The following is a 21,387-nucleotide window of genomic DNA, read 5'->3' as shown; positions in this document are numbered from 1 at the left end:
TAGGTCACTGGATTTTTGTATCCCCTAATCTTGTGTTTGGCCTGAGCATTGTAACCAACTGCCTTACTACACTGAAACCATATTATTTTTTTTTTGTGGGGGGAAAATAATCCACCCTGTTTTTCCCCATGTGTATTTCTACTGTACTTCTAATATGTGGATGATATGGCCTGTGTAGTCCATAAATTGTATTAATGGATATTTAGACAGCACGGACAAAAGTGAACATATGTTATACCACTAACTGTGAGTTACCATTTTTAGAGTGTTTTTTTTAACTACACAAAATAAGTTCATTTTTTTTAGTGTTAAATTTCTAACTTACAGAAGCATAAACAATGACACACAGTCCTAAAGAAACCACAACTGGTGATACTTTCTGTTCTGGCACATGGCATCAGCCTGAAGTATTCAGGCTGAGTTTCTACGGGAGAAGACCCATAAATTGATGGATATGTTCCAGCTATTGGCTCCTGGGGAAGTTGCTTTTCCTATAAATGAAGGAATACTAGAACTTGCTAAATCTGTATGGAATACCCCAGCTTTGTTAAAGCCCACAGCAAAGCATACTATGTGCCAGTGCAGGGTTTTGAGTCCTTTTTTTTTTTTTTCTCTCATCCAGCTCCAAATTCCCTGGTTGTGACAGTGGCAAATGAGCAAGCAAGACAGGGAAGATATAAATCTGCACCTAAAGAAAAGGAGTTCAAAAGGCTAGATTTAATGGGAAGAAAGGTTTACTTGATTTTCTCCTTGCAGATGTGCTTTGCAAGCCAGCAAGCTCTGTTATTGAAATAGGATTTTGTGAACTGGATGCCACGTCCAAATTTGTGAACCAGAGGAAATTATGGCCTTTGTTATGGAAGGCCATTTAGCGCTCAAGACATCCTTATAGTTAGCCCTGGTTATAGCAGATGCTTCATCCAGGCTCATGGCCTTGACTGTAATAATGAGAGGAATCTCATGGTCCCAGAATTCAGCATAGCTCCTGAGATCCAGGGAAGCATAGAGGGCTTGCCATTTGATTGCCTCCTATTCACAGGGAAAACTGAGGAGACATTACATTCTTTCATCCCAGGTCACCTTATGCTCATCGGGGATTTATACACAAGCCATAAAGAGATTGTATTGTGTGAACCAACAGCAGTAGTATCCTCAGTGATAATTCCATCAATCCTCCTACTCTGTGAGGCAGCAAGATTTCCCCAGAAAGGGGCACAAATCACGCGGAAGGAAATCTTCTGTGTCTAGTTTTAGTCCAATGGCCTGTCCTCCTCCTCCTGCTTCTGCTAGACTGTCTGTTTGATGATCATTTCGAGAGCAGCACTGTAGTTGTCAGTGTCATATCCATGCACCAGCTATTTGGGAACAGGCTGTCTTGCTTCTATGGTGCTTGGGAGACAATAACTATAGACAGATGGGTCCTAAGTACCATGGGGTTGGATTATGCCATTCCATTCCTACCCATTCCTCACTCCCATCCCCCTACCCTATTAGGCCCTCTTCAGGCACTCCTCTCATGAGTCACTGCTTTTGCAGGTGGTATAGACGCTGGGTACTCTGGGGACTATAGAGGAGGTTCCTCATCACCTTCGTGAAAAGAAGTTTTATTTCTGCTACTTCCTGATCCCAAAATCCAAGGGAAGAATAAGACTCATCCTCTATCTCTGCACTCAATACTTTAAGCATATGAGATTCCACATTGTTACCCTGGCTACTGTTCTCCCCGCTTTGAAACACAGCAGTTGGTTTGCTGCTCTCAATTTCCAGGATGCTTATTTTCACGTGACAATCTTCTCAGGCCACAGGAAGTTCCTCAGATTCATCGTCATCGGCCACCATTAACGCTCCTCTCCTTTGGCCTGTCATCAGCCCCATGTCTTTACCATGTGTATGCCAGTGGTGGCTGGAGAAGGGGAATTCATGTTTTCCCATACCTGGACAATTGGCTACTGAGAGGCTCATCCAAGAAATGAGTTCTCAGTCATGTCAAGTTCATGCTAGACGTTTTTTGATCAACTAGGTCTAATCTTAAACAGGGGCAAATCAACTTTATGCAGCCAACTCAAAAAATAGAGTTCATTGGGTCCCTGATAGGCCCTCGAATTTGTAGAGTCTTTCTTCCATATGAACAGTTCCAGATAATTCAGAAATTTTGTCAGGGCCTCCATTTGCACCCTTTGACCACAATCTGTGTATGCCTGAGGTTACTGGGCCATATGGTCGCATGCATGTACATAGTGCAGTACGCGAGATTGTGCCTTCGCCTTCTTCTGTAGTGGCTGAAGTTAGTCTATTGCCCGAGTTGCCAGCTACTGAACACCCTTGTTTCGGTGTCCAGAGAAACTGCATTATTTACAATGGTGGATGGAATACAACAATGTGTGTCAGGATGTCTCCTTTTCCCACCTTCCACCAACCAAAACAGTGGTTACTGATGCCTCCACGATAGGTTGGGAGAACATCTGGGAACATTAAAAATTCAGAGCTTGTGGTCAGAAGCTTATATCAGCCTGCTGGAATTTTGAGTAATATACAATGCCTGTTGGTTTTTTTAGGATCACATCTAGGGAATGGCAATCCATATTCTCACTGATGATACCACTGCAGTGTATTACGTGAACAAGAAGGAGGGTGCCTGTTCTAATCAGCTTTGTCAGGTAGCAATAAAGATGTTGCATCTCTGCACCAAGGAAGATGAGATACCCACTTGGCAGGTTGTTTTCGATCAACCACAAGTGGTCTCTAAAGAACAGTGTATTCAAGTCCATTTGTCTATGATGGGACATCCCTTCCATAGACTTGTTTTCAACAGAGGGCCAAAGAAAATGTCATCAGTTCTGTCATAAAGTAGGACTAAGCCATGGTGGCCACCCTGAGCCTGAGAAGGAGCCAGAATTTACCAATGTACATTGCCAAAGAGCCACAGTAATACATCAGCAGCCCCCCATCATCTTCCCTGCTCCCAGCACCTCCCACCCACCGGCAGTCCCGCCGATCAGTGTCTTCCCCTCCCTCCCGATCAGCTGTTTTGTGGCGTGCAGGAGGCTCTGGAGGGGAGGAGCGAGGGCACGGCAGGCTCAGGGGTGGGGGTGGGAAGAGGTGGAGTGGGGACAGGGCCTATTGCAGAGCTAGGGGTTGAGCAGTGAGCACCCCCCGGCACATTGGAAAGCTGGCATCTGTAGCTCCAGCCCCAGAGTCGGTGCCTATACAAGGAGCCGCATATTAACTTCTGAAGAGCCGCATGTGGCTCTGGAGCCACAGGTTGGCCACCCTTGGACTAAGCTCTGGGTCTTTTACCAGTGCCATCCATCTGAACTGGGAAGGGAGCCTGATATATGCCGTCCCTCCACCCCCCATTCCTCTCAGGTTACCCTCAAGCTCAAATCGGATCATGCCAAACTAATTCTGATTTCGCCAACATGGTCAAGACAATGTTGGTTTTTCAGCCTCCTCTGTCTATTGGCTCAACTTCCCAAGCCTCTCCCTCTTCTTCCTGATCTACTCACTCAACATCATCGCTTTGAGCAGTCTGTACCTCAGTGTCTGGATGCTGCATGGCTAGATGAAGAGGAGCAGTTCTTGGAAACAGAATTATTCTCCTTAATAGTAGAAAACCGGCCACGAGAGCCACCTGCTTGTCTAAGGAAATCTTTTTTGATTTGGGCAACGTCTAAGCAAATTCAGGCCATGTTAGCGTGGATTTAGGACAGTTTGGATTGTTAGCTGCTTTTGAAAACTTCAGGCCTTACTCTGAGCTCCTTGAGGGTTCACTTGGTGGCAGTCTCTGCTTTCCACCCTCCCATTCAAAGGATGCTGGTATTCTCAAGCCCTTTGATGGTGAAGTTTTTCAAGGGGATTATCCATCTTTTTCCACCAGTGAAGGAAATGGTGCAATCAAGGGACCTTAATACAGTTTTAGGAGCACTGATAGGACCACTGGTTGAGCCAATTGTGACATGTTCATGGGCTCTCCTAATTCAAGATAGCCTTCCTTTTGGTTGTAACGTCTACAAGAAGAATTAGGGAATTGTAGGCCTTAATGGGAGATCCTTCTTGCACTCAGTTCTTCAAGGACAAGGTGGCTTTAAAACCACACTCAAATTTTTTTTGTCCAAAGTGGTATCTTAGTTTCACCTTAACCAGGTTATTTACTTACCTGTATGTTTTCCCAAACCACATTCAAGTGCAGAGGAGCAGCTCTTACATAATTTAGATGTGAGGTGATGTTTAGCATTTTATTTAGAAAGGACCAAGTTGTTTTGTTCGTCACCTTGACTCTGAGTCCTACACTGAGTGGATGAAGGGACAACCTGTCTCTGTTCAGACCATTTCCAAATGGATAACCGCCTCTATTACCATGTCTTATGGAGTGGCTCAGCTGATACCTCCACAGTCATTGCAGGCTTATTGAACGAGAGCTCAGGCAACATCAGCTGCATACCTTAGTGATGTCTCCATAGCAGATATCTGCAGGGCTGCAATGTGGTCCTCTGTGCTAGACATTATGCTGTCACCATAACATGAAGATCGGATGCAAACCTTGGGAAGGCAGTCCTGCACTCACTGTTCAAATAGACCTAAGCCCACCTCCTGCTGGAACTGCTTGTGCACCTGAGTGGAGTGCATGTCTGCAACCACTCTAAGAAAAGATTGTTACTTACCTGTATTGTAACTGCTGTTCTTTTATATGTGGTACAGACATATACTCTGTGATCCACCCTCTGTCCCTTTGCATTAGAGTCTCCAGCTGGGGATTTCGGTGCAAAGGAACTGGTGGGGGTGGGGGACAGCTCCACCGTTATATAGCCAAGGTATTGGCACATGCACTGCCTGTATGGGTACTGCTTGGTAAAATTCTCTGACTTTGGTGTGCTGGGAACACACACACCTAAGTGGAATACTTGTGTGCACCCACATCTTGAAGAACAACAGTTACAGTACAGGTAAGTAACTGTCTCTTTTTTTTTTTTTTTTTGTCAAAAGACCTCACACATAATTTTCTACAAGAGTTTTGACACTGAGAACATCATCAATGTGTAGGCTTTTTATAAACTTTTTGCTATTGACTTCTGTGATGTACATTTATTAATGGCTAAGAGTGAGAATTTTTTCCATTTTATTTTATAAATAAAGTATTATATGCACAATAATTTACATGCAGAATTCATGTCCCCTGCAGATTTCTTTGCTTCCCTGCAGAAAAATGACTTTCTGACAGGGAAGCAAAGGGAATCTGCAAGAGCAGTCACGCACCACTCCCTAGTTGCACAGGTACATCATTTCAGGCACCTGGAGCATCCATGGAGAGATAAATAACTGCAGGGCTGAGGACACCCCCAGCCAGTGGCTCCTACCCTGGGATTAGCTGCCAGTCCTGGCTGGGCTGGAGGCAGGAGAGGATGGGATTTCCATTTCCCCTGCAAGGAGTGGCTGGGGCTGTCAGAACCACCACAAGAAACCTCCCCCAGCTGCAGGCAGCTCAGCATCCTCCCCTGCTTCCTGCCCCCATCGCTTCTTATATGTGGGGGAGGGGTCACTGTATGGGGAGCTGCTCCCCCATCTGCCCAGGCCCCATGCATCTGGACCTCCGGTACCCAGACACCCTCGCCAAGCCTCACCCAGTACATCCAGAACCCACCTCGACCCTCCATATCTGAACCCCAGCCCATTGAACCTCAACCCCTGCATCTGGAGCCCCCTGCACCCAGACCCCCTGTCTTCTGACCCACACCGTTGCACCCAGACCACCCCCACTGAGCTCCAGTCAAAACCTCCACCCTGAAAAGCCCCAACCTCCTGCACCCCTCGATCCCCTACATCCATTTTAGCTGTTTAACTCCAAAAGTGTCTCTCTGAATTTCCTTCAGATTTAGTGGAAAAAACTGTTACAGCCTGGGACTTACCCTACATAACAGAGTCTTGAATTTTAAGAGTAATGCATATGAAAATCACCTTATTGTAATGAAATCCTGTTTGCAGTCTTAGTTATGGAGAAACTATTTGTTCATAATGGTGGTATTGAAAATATTCCAAGAAAACCTCATGCTGAAGTTGAGTTCATTTCACATTCATAATTGCCAGCATATTAATATTTTTGCTAGGAACAATTTCCATATAGCTGGTCCCTAAGCTACTAGAGGGTCAAGTGCGTATTCTGGTGAATACGGGTTTTAAAAATAAAAATATTTTGTCATTTAAAACTTCAAAACTAATACAGTTTTCTTAAAGAGCTGCTCTTCTACCAAGGCAGAAATCCACTAAATCTTACACTGAATGTATGTAGACTTTTGATATTGCCTCAGTGTGTGTTGTTTCATCACAGTGATATACTGCTGGCACTATAGACTTTGACATTCATATAGCACATGTAAAACTACTGTTGGGAGAACTTCAAAAGTTCTGAGATGAAATAAACATTCCAAAATGTGAATCTGAATCCATAGATTCCCCCTAATATTTTGTGATCATCTCCCACAAAATCACCTTTCCCCGTTTAGGCCTTAACTCACTGGGGAAAAACCTAGCAACCTGCTATCCTATCTAGTGTGATTGGGGCAGCCAATAACTTTGCTCTCTCATTTTGGCAACTTTATGGGGGCGCTAATCACCTTCTCCCTCTCCCAAATTATCCCTCAGTATAGTTTTTCCCTCTTTTCACTCTCCCTCTGCCACCTTTGCTGGGTCCCCTTTTATCTTTGCCTATCCCCAGTATAATGTTCATCTTCTCTCCCTGTTTTTCGCCCTCCTCCCGTCTCCGAATCCTGTTGTCCTCTTTCCTCCTCCACACAGGGTTTAACTGTTCCACTTTTTCTCCCATTTCGCTGAGGAATCTCATTGTCGTTCTCCACATTGTGGGATACGTGATACGATTACAGCTCCGTTAATGTGGAGGCTAGCTGAAGCTGCTGCTGTTTGTAGCTGTCTCCGGCTTATGGAAAGCAATGAGGAGGGCAATGACAGTAGCAAAATGGAACTCTCTGGTTGCTCAGCTGGAGCAGTGATTGCTGGTGGTCAGAGGCAAGGACTTGAACCAGTTTTATTTTGTATTTTTAGTCTCGGGTACCAGGTCCTTATCTCTTAAATATCCCACATTTCAAGGGATGTCATTCATTTTAGATCCAGGATCACGTATGATCTGCACAAATTTAGTGTCCCTCATCTTTATTTTTGGAAATTATCTTCATCAAAACCAAATAATTAAGAAACAGGTGATAAACTCATTTACAGTAAAGGAATGAATCCCACATAATTTTAAGTTTCCTGCATAAATAATTTTTATGTACCTTTGGTTCTTTGTTATACATTGCTTCCCACAGTTGGGCTAGGTTCAGATGTATGACTAAAATAGTCTCAAGCCCCCATCTCTCTCTCTCTCTCTCTCTTTTTGCTGCAGCTAGTCTCTCTTCAGGACAAGAACCTACCTTTACACAACTGAAAAACTCAAAACTTGAGAAAAAACTGGTATTGGTTTATTCAGCAGTTGCTTACTCATAGTGCTGAAGAGATGATTGACATTGTGATGCTAGTAGACCAGGTCATGCCAGAGTGTAATCAGGTCAATTCACTTGTGTATTAGTATAGATCAAAGTAATTGTTAAATGTATAGAAATAATGTATTTGGTGTTTAAACTACATGAAAACTAATGGGATCTTTCATGTATTGTTTTGCTTGTGTGTCATGTTATAATGTAATAGCAAACATTTACATTGCAAGTATCCCTATAACTGAATAAATCGTCAGACAAGAAAGAAGCCTTATGAAATGCAGATGAAGAACTTTGACATCAAAAAGGCTAATTTCAAAGTAAGTGGCCATGGTGTGTGATGACTGAAGGTCAGAGACTCAAAGTGCTTTCCTCACTCACTGTCATCAAAGGAAAAGCCCATGTGGGGAGAGAGACTGTCAGCTTGCGTTCTGTCAGAAGGAACTTTAAATATGGATTCGAGGAAATCGAAATATGGATATGAAATATGGATTTGTATTCTAACAGGGCAGGAAAACTGAACAAGAAGACAGAGATTCCCAGAGTTATTCTGGGTAGCCTTGAAAGATTTTTGGGAGTCTGGCAGTTATAATGTCACTGCCACCATTTGGAATCTCAAACTGTGACTCACCTTTTATATATATATTTTACCTGCTTTAACCTCTAAATAACTCTCACTTCCTTTTCTTAGCTAATAAACCTTCAGTTAGTTAACTGTAAAATTGGCTACCAGTGTTGTCTTTTATGTAAGATCTGGGGAAGTGATTGGTCTCTTGAGACTGGGAGCAGCCTGATGTGGTTTGATTTTTGGTTTAAGTAAACTTTTATCACAAAGTTCAGTTTGCTTGGCAAGATAGACTGTAGAGTCTAAGTCTGTGACTCCATGATAAAACTGGTATAGTGACCCAGGAATTCATATTTGTTACTGGTTTGATGACATCTAATTATAGAACATACCAGCTTGGGGTGTCTACCCTGTTTTCTGATCGTCTGCCCTGAGATAGGCACTCTCAGTTTTGAGCCACTCCAGACAGAATGAGAGACATCATCCCTTGAACATTTAATAAACAATTTGAAATAGTATCAGTATGTTCCTTAGACTATATATGTGACGGGCATTTAAAATGGAACAGAAACAAATTATAAGGGCACTTTCACTGATTAGTTTAAATGAGCATAATGTTAACTAAAAGTATGTAACTTCTGAAATCTTAGCCTAATTATTGATTATTATATTTTTATTCCTAGACTTTTTTGTTTTGTGACTTGGGAAACTTCACTATTGATAAACTGTAACATTGTAGGCTTCCTAAAATGTGTTCCAGAACTTGTGGCATCTTGGATGTTGTAGAGAACTCTCCTTCTTGAGTTTATTTTCATGTACAAACTGTAGTGTACTTAAAACACGTTCAGTACACACTTCAAACTACACATATGTCCACTGCACCAACTCAGCATTATGTTTCTAAAATAATCTTTGCACAATAATTGTGTATTATTTCCCTGTCAAGTGATGAATTAAAATATGATCTTACTTGCAAGATGAAGGGATGCAAAATTTAAGAGTGTTTTTCTCTATACATGAGTGTGTACTCTTGGGTAAATTGGATATATGTCAAAAATATTTGAAAAATGCAAGATCTTAATCAAAATAGAAATAACAAAACTAATCAATGAACACCTGAAATGAAGTTTCACACATATGAAGATCTTTTTACATTCTATGTTGTAGAAATAACATTTTGAAATATTTTTTAGGAAAACGTACTATCCCAAAACCACATCCTCCAGTTGTAGGTGAGGTGACCCATCACAGCATTCAACTCTCTTGGGATTTGGAAAATATAACACAAAGAAAAGGACCTCAAGAGCAATGGCTAAAGATGTCAATTGAAGAAGAGGACCCCAAATTACATACCTATGGTACCATTTATACGTAGGTGAAATGTTAATGAAGTTTTATCTTAATAAGTTATGGGTTGCAAAGCATTTTGAAGATGAAAAGTGGTGAAGAAATGCTAAATATTTATTATGGTGGCAATGTTGGTTTTGTTATGTTCTGAAAACTATTACATTTTTCATTCAATTTTTAAAATATAATTTCTTTTGAATTAAATTACTTAATATAAGCACAATTTTTGAGGTAATACCACTTATGACGTATAATTTTTTGTAAAAAAAGGGTATGTTGTTACTCTACTCCACCTTGCTTTGATCATGAGGGGTGCATACCTGAAGCAACTGAGTAACACCTACATGGTTGTTAATTTGTATAGGGCAGGTACAAATTGCTGGAGGATTCACTGCTCCTTGAAGTCTTTAAACCACGATTTGAGGACTTCAATAGCTCAGACATAGGTGAGGTTTTTTCGCAGAAGTGGGTGGGTGAGATTCTGTGGCCTGCGTTGTGCAGGAGGTCAGACTAGATGATCATAATGGTCCCTTCTGACCTTAGTATCTATGAATCTATGAATTTCCATTCACTTCCCTTGGTCACAATTAGTGACTGTCCCCTTAACTGCTATATATGGCTGTCAGTATGTTAGGTGATGTCCAGAGACAATGGTTGAAATCCTGGCCCCCCGTGAAGTCAGTGGCAAAACTTCCATTGGCTCCACTGGGGCCAGAATTTCACGTTGTGTGTGTGTTTGAGAGGTGTGGATTCTGCTTGGCTGACTAATAGCTGAAATAAAACTAAACCTACCGTGCAACCTGCTGGCTGACAGCTCCGAAGTGGTGCAATCATCTGGGAGAAGATGGCCAATGCCCATGAGACTATATTTAATATTATTAGGGATGACCTCTTTTTTCTTTTCTTTCCTTGGGTTATGGTCTGTATAGGCAAAATGTGGGAGAGCGGGGCACTAGCCACCTCCCAAAAGTGGCTTCATACCCTACTCCCACAAAATGAGCACTGAATCCCTTTATTTCCCTTCCACATTGCACCTAACTTGAATAATGATTAGTTAGCAAACTGCAGAACTTGCCTCTGTAGGAGTAAGGGGCTAAGATGATGTTAAGAGTGATTAGGGATGTTAGGGTTAGAGGGCAGAGGATGTAGGATCTGCTCCATCCCTTCACTTTTGCTCATATTTGTATATCAATGGACACCAACATAAGATCTGTAAGATGAGCAGCTTGTTTGTAAAGCAGTCCAAGGACTGATGTTTTGTGCTGCTCTTCACAGTACAACTTGCCTTCCCCTAAAGCCCCAGGAGATTAAACTTCTTAAGATTAGTCACTTCTTAACTCAAGCCTCTTGCATTGCACTGTTGTATGGCATGCTGCACTGACTCCAGATTCTTCAGTGACATATAATATAGTTCCCAATCTTTAGAAAACTTTGCGGTGTAAGATTTGTCACTAGGTGGCAGAATTAGACTGTGTTAATACTGACCTTTTATGCTCCGCTGAAGCAGTTTCTTTCATATTTAAAATGTTTTTAAGACACTGGGTTTTGGGAAAAAAATTCTAATAATTATAGCATTTTTTAGAAGTAGAAATTTTGCATCTTGGATGCAGTAGGTGTCAAAGGGCAGACTCTCTAGAATTCTTGTGAATAGTTAATTAGCACTTTCACTTTGTATTTGTTATGTAAAAGAAACTTATTAGACACCTGTTTTTTTCCATTGGGGTATTACTGCTACAAAATGTATTTAAGCTATAAATGATGACAAAACTGTATATATTCAGTGCCTGGCTTTTAAAGATGCACACAGATCTGTGCCTAATTTTCAGATACAATTGCAGCAACTGCGTGCACAGGTTAGGCATTTGTATAGGCAAATGGCTGTTTATGCTTCTAATGAGCAGTTTCCATCTGAAAATATCTAATTTACATGCGCACTTAACCTTAAGTGGGTGTATAAATTAGGCTTTTGTCAACATGGGAAAGTTTTACCAGTTATATTGATATAGTTCTATAGGTGCAGTCATCCCCTGTGTGGATGCTTTTGGTCCAGGATAAGAGTGTTTTTTTTTCAGTTTAGCTTAAATCCTTTCACAAGTGACATAAAATAAACTGAAAAAAGTCATTCTTATCCTGGAATAAGTGTGTCCTCACTGGATTTATATCAGTATAACTTTATTGGTTTAAATTCACAACTTAGCTTATACTGCAAAAACTTTCCCTATGTAGACACAGCCATAAGGTCTAGATCCTGTAGATAGATCAGCATGGGAGCAGTGGTGTAAAATTGTATGTGCATTTTTGCTTGAGCAGTTATGCATCAGGACATTATGCTTAAATGTTGTTTGCCAAAATGTTTGAAAAATACTATCTGAATTATTATATAAGAAATTTTTTAGGGGATATGCTAGACAACATGTCGTGGAAGGTCTTGAGCCGAGAACAACCTACAGATTTCGACTAAAGATCACTAGTCCTACAGGGGAGTGTGCTTATAGTCCAGCTGTCTCTGTCTCCACTATTAGTAAGTATAGACTTTAATTTATTATAAAGTGACAAAAATTACAAAATTTCTTACTATTTTTTTAAAAATTGATATAAAATAGCTGTTGAATTGAAAACTGTATTAGGAATTCACAAAAATTGAAATGTATATTTTGTAAACATAAATATATTGCATATGTTTACTACTTATTCTAAGAGTATTATGGGTTATGAGTCACCTACAGGCTGAGTAGTTCTGTATTTTCTAAAATAGTAGTGTCATTTTACAAAATATAGTGGGCTATTTCAATTTTCTCTTCATGTTATTCAGACCCCAACTGTTGGAGTAGAGAATAGGCCAGAAGTGTTACTAGTTCCACCAAATGCTACTGTGATTTCTTTTTTTACTCACTTCAATTAAATTCGAAACAAAGCTTATTCTCAAACTGAAATAAAGGTCTGTCCCTTAAAGAGGAAGAACAGAAAATACGTTTGAGTCTGTCAGCCACATGTTTCAAGAAAGGCTAGAGAATCTTTCTGTGCCAGAGAGAGTGGGTCATGGGACTCTGTGGTTTGGATTGTCTCATTGGGGAGTAGCACAAGGGAAAGAATCGGAGGGAGGAGGGTTTTGTGTGGGAGAGCTGACTCAAGGATGGAAGGATATAGGTGGCTTGGGGTTCTGTTTAAGAGAGGGTGGTATAAGTAGGTATCTCAAGTGGTGAGTTTGAAGTTCAGTGTGGAGGAGGTATGGTCACAGGGGATGGCCTTAAGAGCAGAGATGGTATGAATTGTGGTTTGAAACGGGGAGAGTAGATCTGGAGATTTGAAAGACGGTTTAATGGGAGAAGGGACAGCAAACACTCATGACATAATCTATCTCTTGTTTCCTGTGTTTAGAAAAGAAACATGTCAGTGAGTGTGATATCAAAAATACTTTAATCAGTGAAAGATGTCTTCCAAATTTGTGAGTGACAGAGACAGCATGTACCACTTGTGGCTCATGCTCACTTAACCTATTTTCCATTAACTCATTTATAAAATAGGCTGTGCACATGAAAACAGACTATGTCTCTACGTTTCTAATTTGCTTTCAGTTGTATAGTGGTTTAATAAATCAGAAAAGCAACTACTCTGTTTGAAAAAAAGGGTGTTCTGCCTTTTTTTTTTCCTCCAGGAAAAATACAAGAAAATACTGCTTAAATGAGGCATGCAATTTTAATCAATTGGGCCCTAAAAAAAGAGAAACAAACAGCTGCTGCTTGTTAATTGGTGAATGTCTTCACCAATAAGCTCATCATTTATTCACTGCTTTCAATGGAGCCTTAAATTCCATAAATAAAGGTGTTATCACCACATTATGGTATGACTGCCTGCACATCTGTAACCAAATGACTCATTTATAATACAGGAAGGATTCATTTAAAAAGAGAAATGTATGACTTTCACCTGTGCAGATTCATTGTGCTTGTGTAATTATTATGTTTTATAGTGAGTGGACAGAACTTTCATATGAAAGCACAGGCATGCATGCTTAAATTCACCATATGAAATGTTAATTTTTAAAAATATTGACATTAAATTTTGGAACAGCACTAAAAAATTTCCTTAATTTCACTTTTATTTCCCCTGACTCTTACTTTGGCCCCCTGCACAACCAGATAACTGTTCTTTTCCAAATAAATTACCCCTGAAGATTCACATTGTGGTTACTTTGGGAACTAGATGCCCTGCCATGTGGCTATGTAACCTTGACAGGGAGGTTTTGCAGTGGCAATGCTCAGGAAGAATTTAGAGTTTTGAAGATTATTTTAAAATATGTATGTTTCAGTAGTGTGGACCGGATATTTGCAATGATGAATCCAGGTAGACAACATTAATGGTAGTTAATTCTCCAGTTATTTATGCCAGTTATGCAAGACTGTAAATAATTAGATTTATGTTTATATCTTTGTTTTATTAGACATTAATATGCATAATTAACAACTTTCATATTTTTTCAGGAAATCTAAGTGGAAAAGGGGCATAAGAATTCTGTACCCCTGCAAACACTCATTCCAAATTATGGATTAAAATATATTTGAACGTTCCCACTATTTGATTATTTACTGGTCAAAATTATATATTATATTTAATATATTTCATTTTAATATGCAATTTAGAAACTTTATCTTATTTTTAATTGAAGTAGAGTGTCCTGAAAATGTTTGTGATATATGTTGTTTGTAGACTAAATAACTCTCACTGTATTGTTGGCGTACATACTAATGGATAACTGGTGCTTTGGTCTTGAAATTCAGGGAGAAATTACCTGCTACTATGGCATACCATTTTAAAAATTCCTGACCTTTTATCTTTGTTCTGTGGTTAACTATAATGTCATAGAAATTCAGGTCTGGAAGGGACCTTGAGAAGTCATCTAGTCCAGCCCCACTGGGCAGAGGCAGGGACAAGTATACCTAGATCATCCCTGAAAGGTGTTTGTCTAACCTGTTCTTAAAAACCTTCAATGACAGGGATTCCACAACCTCTCTTGGAAGTCTATTTCAGTCTTTAATTATCTGTATAGTTAAGTAGTTTTTCCTAATATTTAACATAAATTTTTCTTGCTACAGATTAAGCTGATTACTACTTGTTCTACCTTAGCGGACAAGAACAATTGATCACTGTTCTCTTCTAACAGCCTTTAACATATTTGAAGAGTATTATCAGTTCCCCCCTCAGTCATCTTTTGTCAGGACTAAACATGTCCAGTTCTTTTTAATCTTTCCTCATAGGTTAGGTTTTCTGAACTTTTTGTCATTTTTTATTGTTGTCCTATGAACTTTCTCCAGTTTGTCCATGTCTTTCATGAAGTGTGGCATCAAGAACTGGACACCGTCCGTCTGAGGCCTCCCCAGTGCAGATTACAGCAGGACAGCTATCTCTCTCATATCTTACGTATGAACTCTTGTCCATACACCCCAGAGTGATGTTAGTCCTTTTCATAACTACATCACTTCATTGACTCATATTCAATTTGTGACCCACTGTAACCCCTGGATCCTTTTCAGTCCTTAGTCAGTTATTCCCCATTTTGTAGTTGTGCATTTGATTTTTTTTTCTTTCTAATTGTAGTACTTTGCATTATTTTTGTTGAATTTCATGTAGATGATTTCAGTTCTCTAATTTGTCGAGGTTATTTTGAATCTTGTCCTCCAAGCACTAGCAATCCCTCTGTTTGGTGTCATCTGCAGATTTTATAAGTGTACTCACCACTCCATTTTCCAAGTCATTAATGATAGTAACTAATAGTACTGAACCCAAGACAGACACCTGTGGAATCCCTCTAGATAACGTCCCTCCAGTTTGACAGTGAACCACTGATACCTGCTTTTTGGATATGGTCTTTCAACCGGGTGTGCACATAGAATGTAGTGGTAGCAGAAAATCATTAATAATTAATATATCAGGAAGGAAAATGTATGAACAAAGTGCAATTGCTATTCGTCAATGCATGTAACAAAAACTATAAATATTTGTGATAAACTGCTTGTTGTTCGGAGACTTGTCTAAGGTTAGGGTAACTCCTGCCTTGCAGTCTCCCCTTGCAATTGCTTGAAATAAAAATTGTCTCTGACTTACTGCATCCATACAGAGAGAGAGTGTCATAAATATAAAGGGAAGGGTAAACCCCTTTAGAATCATAGAATCATAGAATATCAGGGTTGGAAGGGACCTCAGGAGGTCATCTAGTCCAACCCCCTGCTCAAAGCAGGGCCAACACCAACTAAATCATACCAGCCAGGGCTTTGTCAAGCCTGACCTTAAAAACCTCAAACAAATCCCTCCTGGCCAGAGGAAAAATCCTCTCACCTGTAAAGGGTTAAGAAGCTAAAGGTAACCTCGCTGGCACCTGACCAGAATGACCAATGAGGAGACAAGATACTTTCAAAAGCTGGGAGGAGGGAGAGAAACAAAGGGTCTGTGTCTGTCTGTATGCTGCTTTTGCTGGGGATAGACCAGGAATGGAGTCTTAGAACTTTCGTAAGTAATCTAGCTAGGTATGTGTTAGACTATGATTTCTTTAAATGGCTGAGAAAAGAACTGTGCTGAATAGAATGACTATTTCTGTCTGTGTGTCTTTTTTGTAACTTAAGGTTTTGCCTTGAGGGATTCTCTATGTTTTGAATCTAATTACCCTGTAAGGTATCTACCATCCTGATTTTACAGGGGTGATTCCTTTACTTCTATGTACTTCTATTTCTATTAAAATTCTTTTTGTAAGAAAACTGAATGCTTTTTCATTGTTCTCGGATCCCAGGGTTTGGGTCTGTGGTCACCTATGCAAATTGGTGAGGATTTTTACCCCAGGAAGTGGGGTGCAAGGGTTGGGAGGATTTTAGGGGGTAAGATGTGTCCAAACTATGTTTCCCAGTAAACCCAGTTAGAGTTTGGTGGTGGCAGTGGATATTCCAAGGACAAAGGATAAAATTAATTTGTACCTTGGGGAAGTTTTAACCTAAGCTGGTAAAAGTAAGCTTCGGAGGTTTTCATGCAGGTCCGCACATCTGTACCCTAGAGTTCAGAGTGGGGGAGGAACCTTGACAGAGAGGATTTGATTTCTTCTACAAGACCACATTTCCCTAATTTGCTTATGCGAATGTCATGTGGGATGGTGTAAAAAGCCTTACTAAAATCAAGGTATATCAAGTGTGCAGCACCCCCGCCCCCATTCCCTAGGGCAGTTACCATGTCAAAGAAGAAAATTAGTTTGGTTTGGCGTGATTTGTTCTTGACAATTCCTTATTTGCTATTACTTATTACCCTACTGTAGGTGCTTGTCCAAACTGATGGTTTAGTAATTTGTTCCAGTATTTTTCTAGATATTGAAGTTAGGCTGACTGGTATATAATTCCCTGTAATTCTACTTTTGTTTCCCTTTTTAAAGAGAGGTACTATGTTTGCCCTTCTCCAGTCCTCTGGGACTTCACCCCTCCTACATGACTTCTCAGAGATAATCATTGACCGTTCTGAGATTACTTCAGCTAGTTCCTTAAGAACCCTAGGGTGAATTTCAACAGGCCCTGTCAACGTGAATATATCTATCTTATCTCTCAGGCTTATTGACTTTAAGGCCAGAAGGGACCATCGTGATCATCTAGTCTGACCTCCTGCACATTGCAGGCCACAGAACCTCACCCAGCTACTCCTGTAATAGACCCATAACCTCTGGCTGAGGTTGTTTCCCTATTTTGGCTTGCGTTTCTTCCCCCTTAATATTGTTGTTAATATTGTGCTAAGTATCTGATTACTATTAGCTTTTTTAGTGAAGACTGAAGCAACATAGGCATTAAAAGCTTCAGCTTTCTTGGTGTCATCCGTTATTAGCTCTCCTTCCACGCCAAGCAGAGGACCTACAGTTTCTTTCATCTTTCTCTTTCTCCTAATGAATTTATAGAACCTCTTCTTATTGCCTTTTATGTCCCTTGCTAGATGTAACTCATTTTATGCTTTAGCCTTTCTGATTTTTTCCCTACATGTGTGTGGTATACTTTTGTATTCATCCTTAGCAATTTGCCCATGTTTGCACTTTTTGATTTTCAGGTCTTTAGTGATCTCCTGATGCAGCCATATCTGTCTCTCCTTTGCACTGAGATTGTTCGCTGTTGCACCTATATTGTCTCTTTGAGAAACTGCCAACTCTCCTGAACGACTTGTTCCCTTAGATTGTCTTCCTGTAGGACCTTACCTACCAGTTCTCTGTGTTTTGTTTTTTCTGTTTTATTTAAATCCATTGTCCTGTTTTGCTGCTCTAACTCCTTCCTTTCCTTAGAATCATGAAATCTATCATTTCATGATTACTTTCACCCAAATTGCCTTCAATCGTCAGATTTGCAACCAATTTCTTTCTGTTCATTAGAATCATGTCTAGAATGGTTGCCCTGCTGGTTACTTCCTTCTAAAAGAAAAAGTTGTTCCCAATACAGTCCAAGAACTTACTGGACATTTTGTGTTTTGCCATATTACTTTTCCAACAGATGTGTGGGTAGTTAAAGTCCCCAATTACTACTGGGTCTTTTGTTTCGGATATGTCTGTTTATCATCAGTCATCATCAACAATATCCTGCCATCACTTTCATTTCCTTTCTTAGTAACTGTTAAAGCTGGGAAGGTCTAGAAATTTGGAGCTTTTATGCAAATTATATTTTGCCTAAATTTGCATATTTCAGGATGGTGCAGTTCCCCTTCACTGTCAACTCCTTCAGTTTTTCCCCAAGCCATCAACTTGTACCAATTCTCCTCTTCCAAGTCATCCATCAATTCCCTTGAGGTTTTCCCCAGTCTCTCCTTCTGTATCTGTCTTCCATATCCCATACCCTGCCCTAAGTATTCCCCCAGCCCTTCTTCTCTCTGGTTCCCCTCTGCCTTCCCCTTTCCCTTGAGTTTAGATGTCCTCCCATCTTTCTCTTCTTGAGGTTCCTATCCCGCTTCTGTTTGATTTTTCCCTTGGGCTTTTCCCAGGTCCCTCCCTTTCTAAGGCTTCCCCTTCCTCTCTTGAGTATGCTTGTCCCCCCGCCCCGCATTTTTGCCCCTCTCTCCCCTGGCTGAAGTGCTTTTCCCCCCTGAATGCTAGAGGAACCCAAGGAACTGTTTAAAGAAAAGGAGTACTTGTGATAGCTTAGAGACTAACAAATTTATTTGAGCATAAGCTTTCGTGAGCTACAGCTCACTTCATCGGATGCATGCAGTGGGAAATACAGTGGGGAGATTTTATATACACAGAGAACGTGAAACAATGGGTGTTACCATACACGCTGTAATGAGAGTGATCGGGTAAGGTGAGCTATTACCAGCAGGAGAGAAAAAAAACCTTTTGTAGTGATAATCAAGGTGGGCCATTTCCAGTAGTTGACAAGAACATGTGAGGAACAGTTGGGGGGCGGTGGGCGGGGGAATAAACATGGGGAAAGAGTTTTACTTTGTGTAATGACACATCCACTCCCAGTCTTTATTCAAGCCTAATTTAATGGTGTCCAGTTTGCAAATTAATTCCAATTCAGCAGTCTCTCGTTGGAGTCTGTTTTTGAAGTTTTTTTGTTGAAGAATTGCAACTTTTAGGTCTGTAATCGAGTGACCAGAGAGATTGAAGTGTTCTCCGACTGGTTTTTGAATGTTATAATTCCTGACGTCTGATTTGTGTCCATTTATTTTTTTACATAGAGACTGTCTAGTTTGGCCAATGTCCATGGCAGAGGGGCATTGCTGGCACATGATGGCATACATCACATTGGTAGATGTGCAGGTGAACGAGCCCCTGATAGTGTGGCTGATGTGATTAGGCCCTATGATGGTGTCCCCTGAATAGATATGTGGATACAGTTGGCAATGGGCTTTGTTGCAAGGATAGGTTCCTGGGTTTGTGTTTTTGTTGTGTGGTGTGTGGTTGCTGGTGAGTATTTGCTTCAGGTTGGGGGGCTGTCTGTAAGCAAGGCCTGCCTCCCAAGATCTGTGAGAGTGATGGGTTGTCCTTCAGGATAGGTTGTAGATCCTTGATGATGCGTTGGAGAGGTTTTAGTTGGGGGCTGAAGGTGATGACTAGTGGCATTCTGTTATTTTCTTTGTTGGGCCTGTCCTATAGTAGGTGACATCTGGGTACTCTTCTGGTTCTGTCAATCTGTTGGTTATGTGCTGGAAAGGGACAGACTGCTAAGAAAGTTTCCTCCCTAAATCCCGGTCTGGGTTGTAGCCTGTTGCTCCTTTTGCTGCATCTGCAAAGCTGCCTTTATTTGTGTTGCTGAACAGCAATTCAACACCTGCTCAATGGGTATGCAGGGAGAGATGAGTGGAGAGCACAGAGCCTCTGAGCTGATGTCAGGCACATTTGCATGGCCTCCCAAGAAGCTGCCTGAAAAATAGGAGATTCAGGCAGCCAACCAAGAACCCAAGAGAGAGAATCTGAAGTATACCAGGGAAACTTCTTCCTCACAATGCCACTCTACAGGAGTGGTATGTCTCTTCACTACCCATAATGCAGGGTTGTGGCTAAATGTCACACTCTATCCCTAATAGAACTGTGAAGTGTTTTCCAAAGAAGTACAGTGAAATGTAGGAAGTAAAATACATGAATTAAATCTGACTCGCCAAAATGCTATTATGTCTTTTCCTCTTTATCTTTATCTTCTTTTGATTTCTCCTTTTTCTTTCTAATTTTTTCTTTTTCTCTCTTGTTCCCTTGGCTCCTTTTCTTTCATGGTAAACTGTTTTAGCAGCTACAACAGCATCACTCCCTTTTTGTAGTGTCCACTCTCTTTGCTTTTGTTTGGTCTTCCTGATGCAATGGCTGACTTTAGAGTCTTGTTGAATGACTTGTGGTACTTTTCAAATATAGATGCCCTGCCCTAAAAAGTACCATCTTTGGGATACCTAGCTAATAAGAACTTCAAACAATATAAACATTGCAGAATTAAGATTTAAAGTAGTATGCCAAATTCTATAATTTTTATTGAAGCTGTTCTCAGGCAAATAAAATAAGCATATTCTGGCAATTGAAAAATGTTAACAAATGTCTCCTACGAGCAAGTTAAGTCATCAACTCTGTAGCTATCTTGTAAAATCTCAAAGGATGACAACTGCAGTATTTTCACATGAACCCTCCACATTTTCTTTCTTTAAATACTTCCACACTCTCTCATTAGAATAATTTTAATCTTGCTTTGAGTCAATACTGCATTTTAACATGTAGTTTCCAAAAATGCAGAGGCATACAGGTTCTAGAAAATATGCAGTCTGAAGCTTCTTAAACTGCAATGTGGCTAACCACTAGTTGCTTGTTTTGCAACAGGATTTGCCTCACTTGGCATGCTGTCATCAGGTGCCTATCCAATAATCAAATTAAGATCTTCCACTTTTTGAAGTTTATTTCCACAACACAGGCTTTACATGCCCTTTTCATCCTTGCCCTTACTTTTTCAGAGCACAACCAGATATTTCAAGGGTTAATTTTCATGAGAGAGACCTGCAACACTTTGTGCTGGACCTAGAGACTGAGCAGTCAAATCTATTTGCTGTGTTCTACTCATCGTCTTTCGTATGGCTTGGGTAGATAGCAACAACTACAACTGTAGCTGTGTTCTCTGTAAATAGGAAAAAATCATTCTGCATTCAAAAGAAGGTTTATTTTTTGGTTCATTAATGCCCATGTTCATCATTAGACTAACACACAAGATGTGGCATATGGACTAGAAATGTGGTCGTTACCAATTGCCACAGGAACTGATGTGTTTTAGAGATGGCCCACTGAAACTGGGAACATTTATGGGCACGAGGAACAATAAATTTGATTTGTTTAGGAAATACCATTTTACAACTGGCTTTTGTTATGAGAGAAGATATCTAGAACAGCTGTTAATCCAGTTCTGGGCAGTGTCTGGTTCTTATTTTTATTTTGGCAAAGGGCTGTAGGAAAATATCTTAGTGAGTAAAGGTAGGCTAATCATAGTCCAAACCCTAGTCAGGAGGGAGTCATGGTCA

The 21,387-nt window shown here is 40.4% G+C and overlaps 1 protein-coding gene across 7 annotated transcripts in view; it reads left to right on the top strand.

The window, feature by feature from the left end:
* FANK1 (fibronectin type III and ankyrin repeat domains 1) overlaps positions 1–21,387 on the top strand; it is a 58,322-nt gene that overhangs the window by 22,050 nt on the left and 14,885 nt on the right. For 6 of the 7 annotated variants that reach the window (XM_048856247.2, XM_048856246.2, XM_048856249.2 and 3 more), the window contains exons 2-3: positions 9,243–9,420; positions 11,793–11,917. In XM_048856247.2, the coding sequence (XP_048712204.1) occupies positions 9,243–9,420; positions 11,793–11,917 (303 nt within the window). Of the gene's footprint in view, positions 1–7,454; positions 7,805–9,242; positions 9,421–11,792; positions 11,918–21,387 lie in introns of those variants that run through there. The other variant, XM_075131019.1, reaches the window with a different exon arrangement.

This window comes from Caretta caretta, chromosome 7 (genome assembly GCF_965140235.1).
Source record: "Caretta caretta isolate rCarCar2 chromosome 7, rCarCar1.hap1, whole genome shotgun sequence".
NCBI lineage: Eukaryota > Metazoa > Chordata > Testudines > Cheloniidae > Caretta > Caretta caretta.
This window is presented reverse-complemented; position numbering and strand designations above follow the sequence as displayed.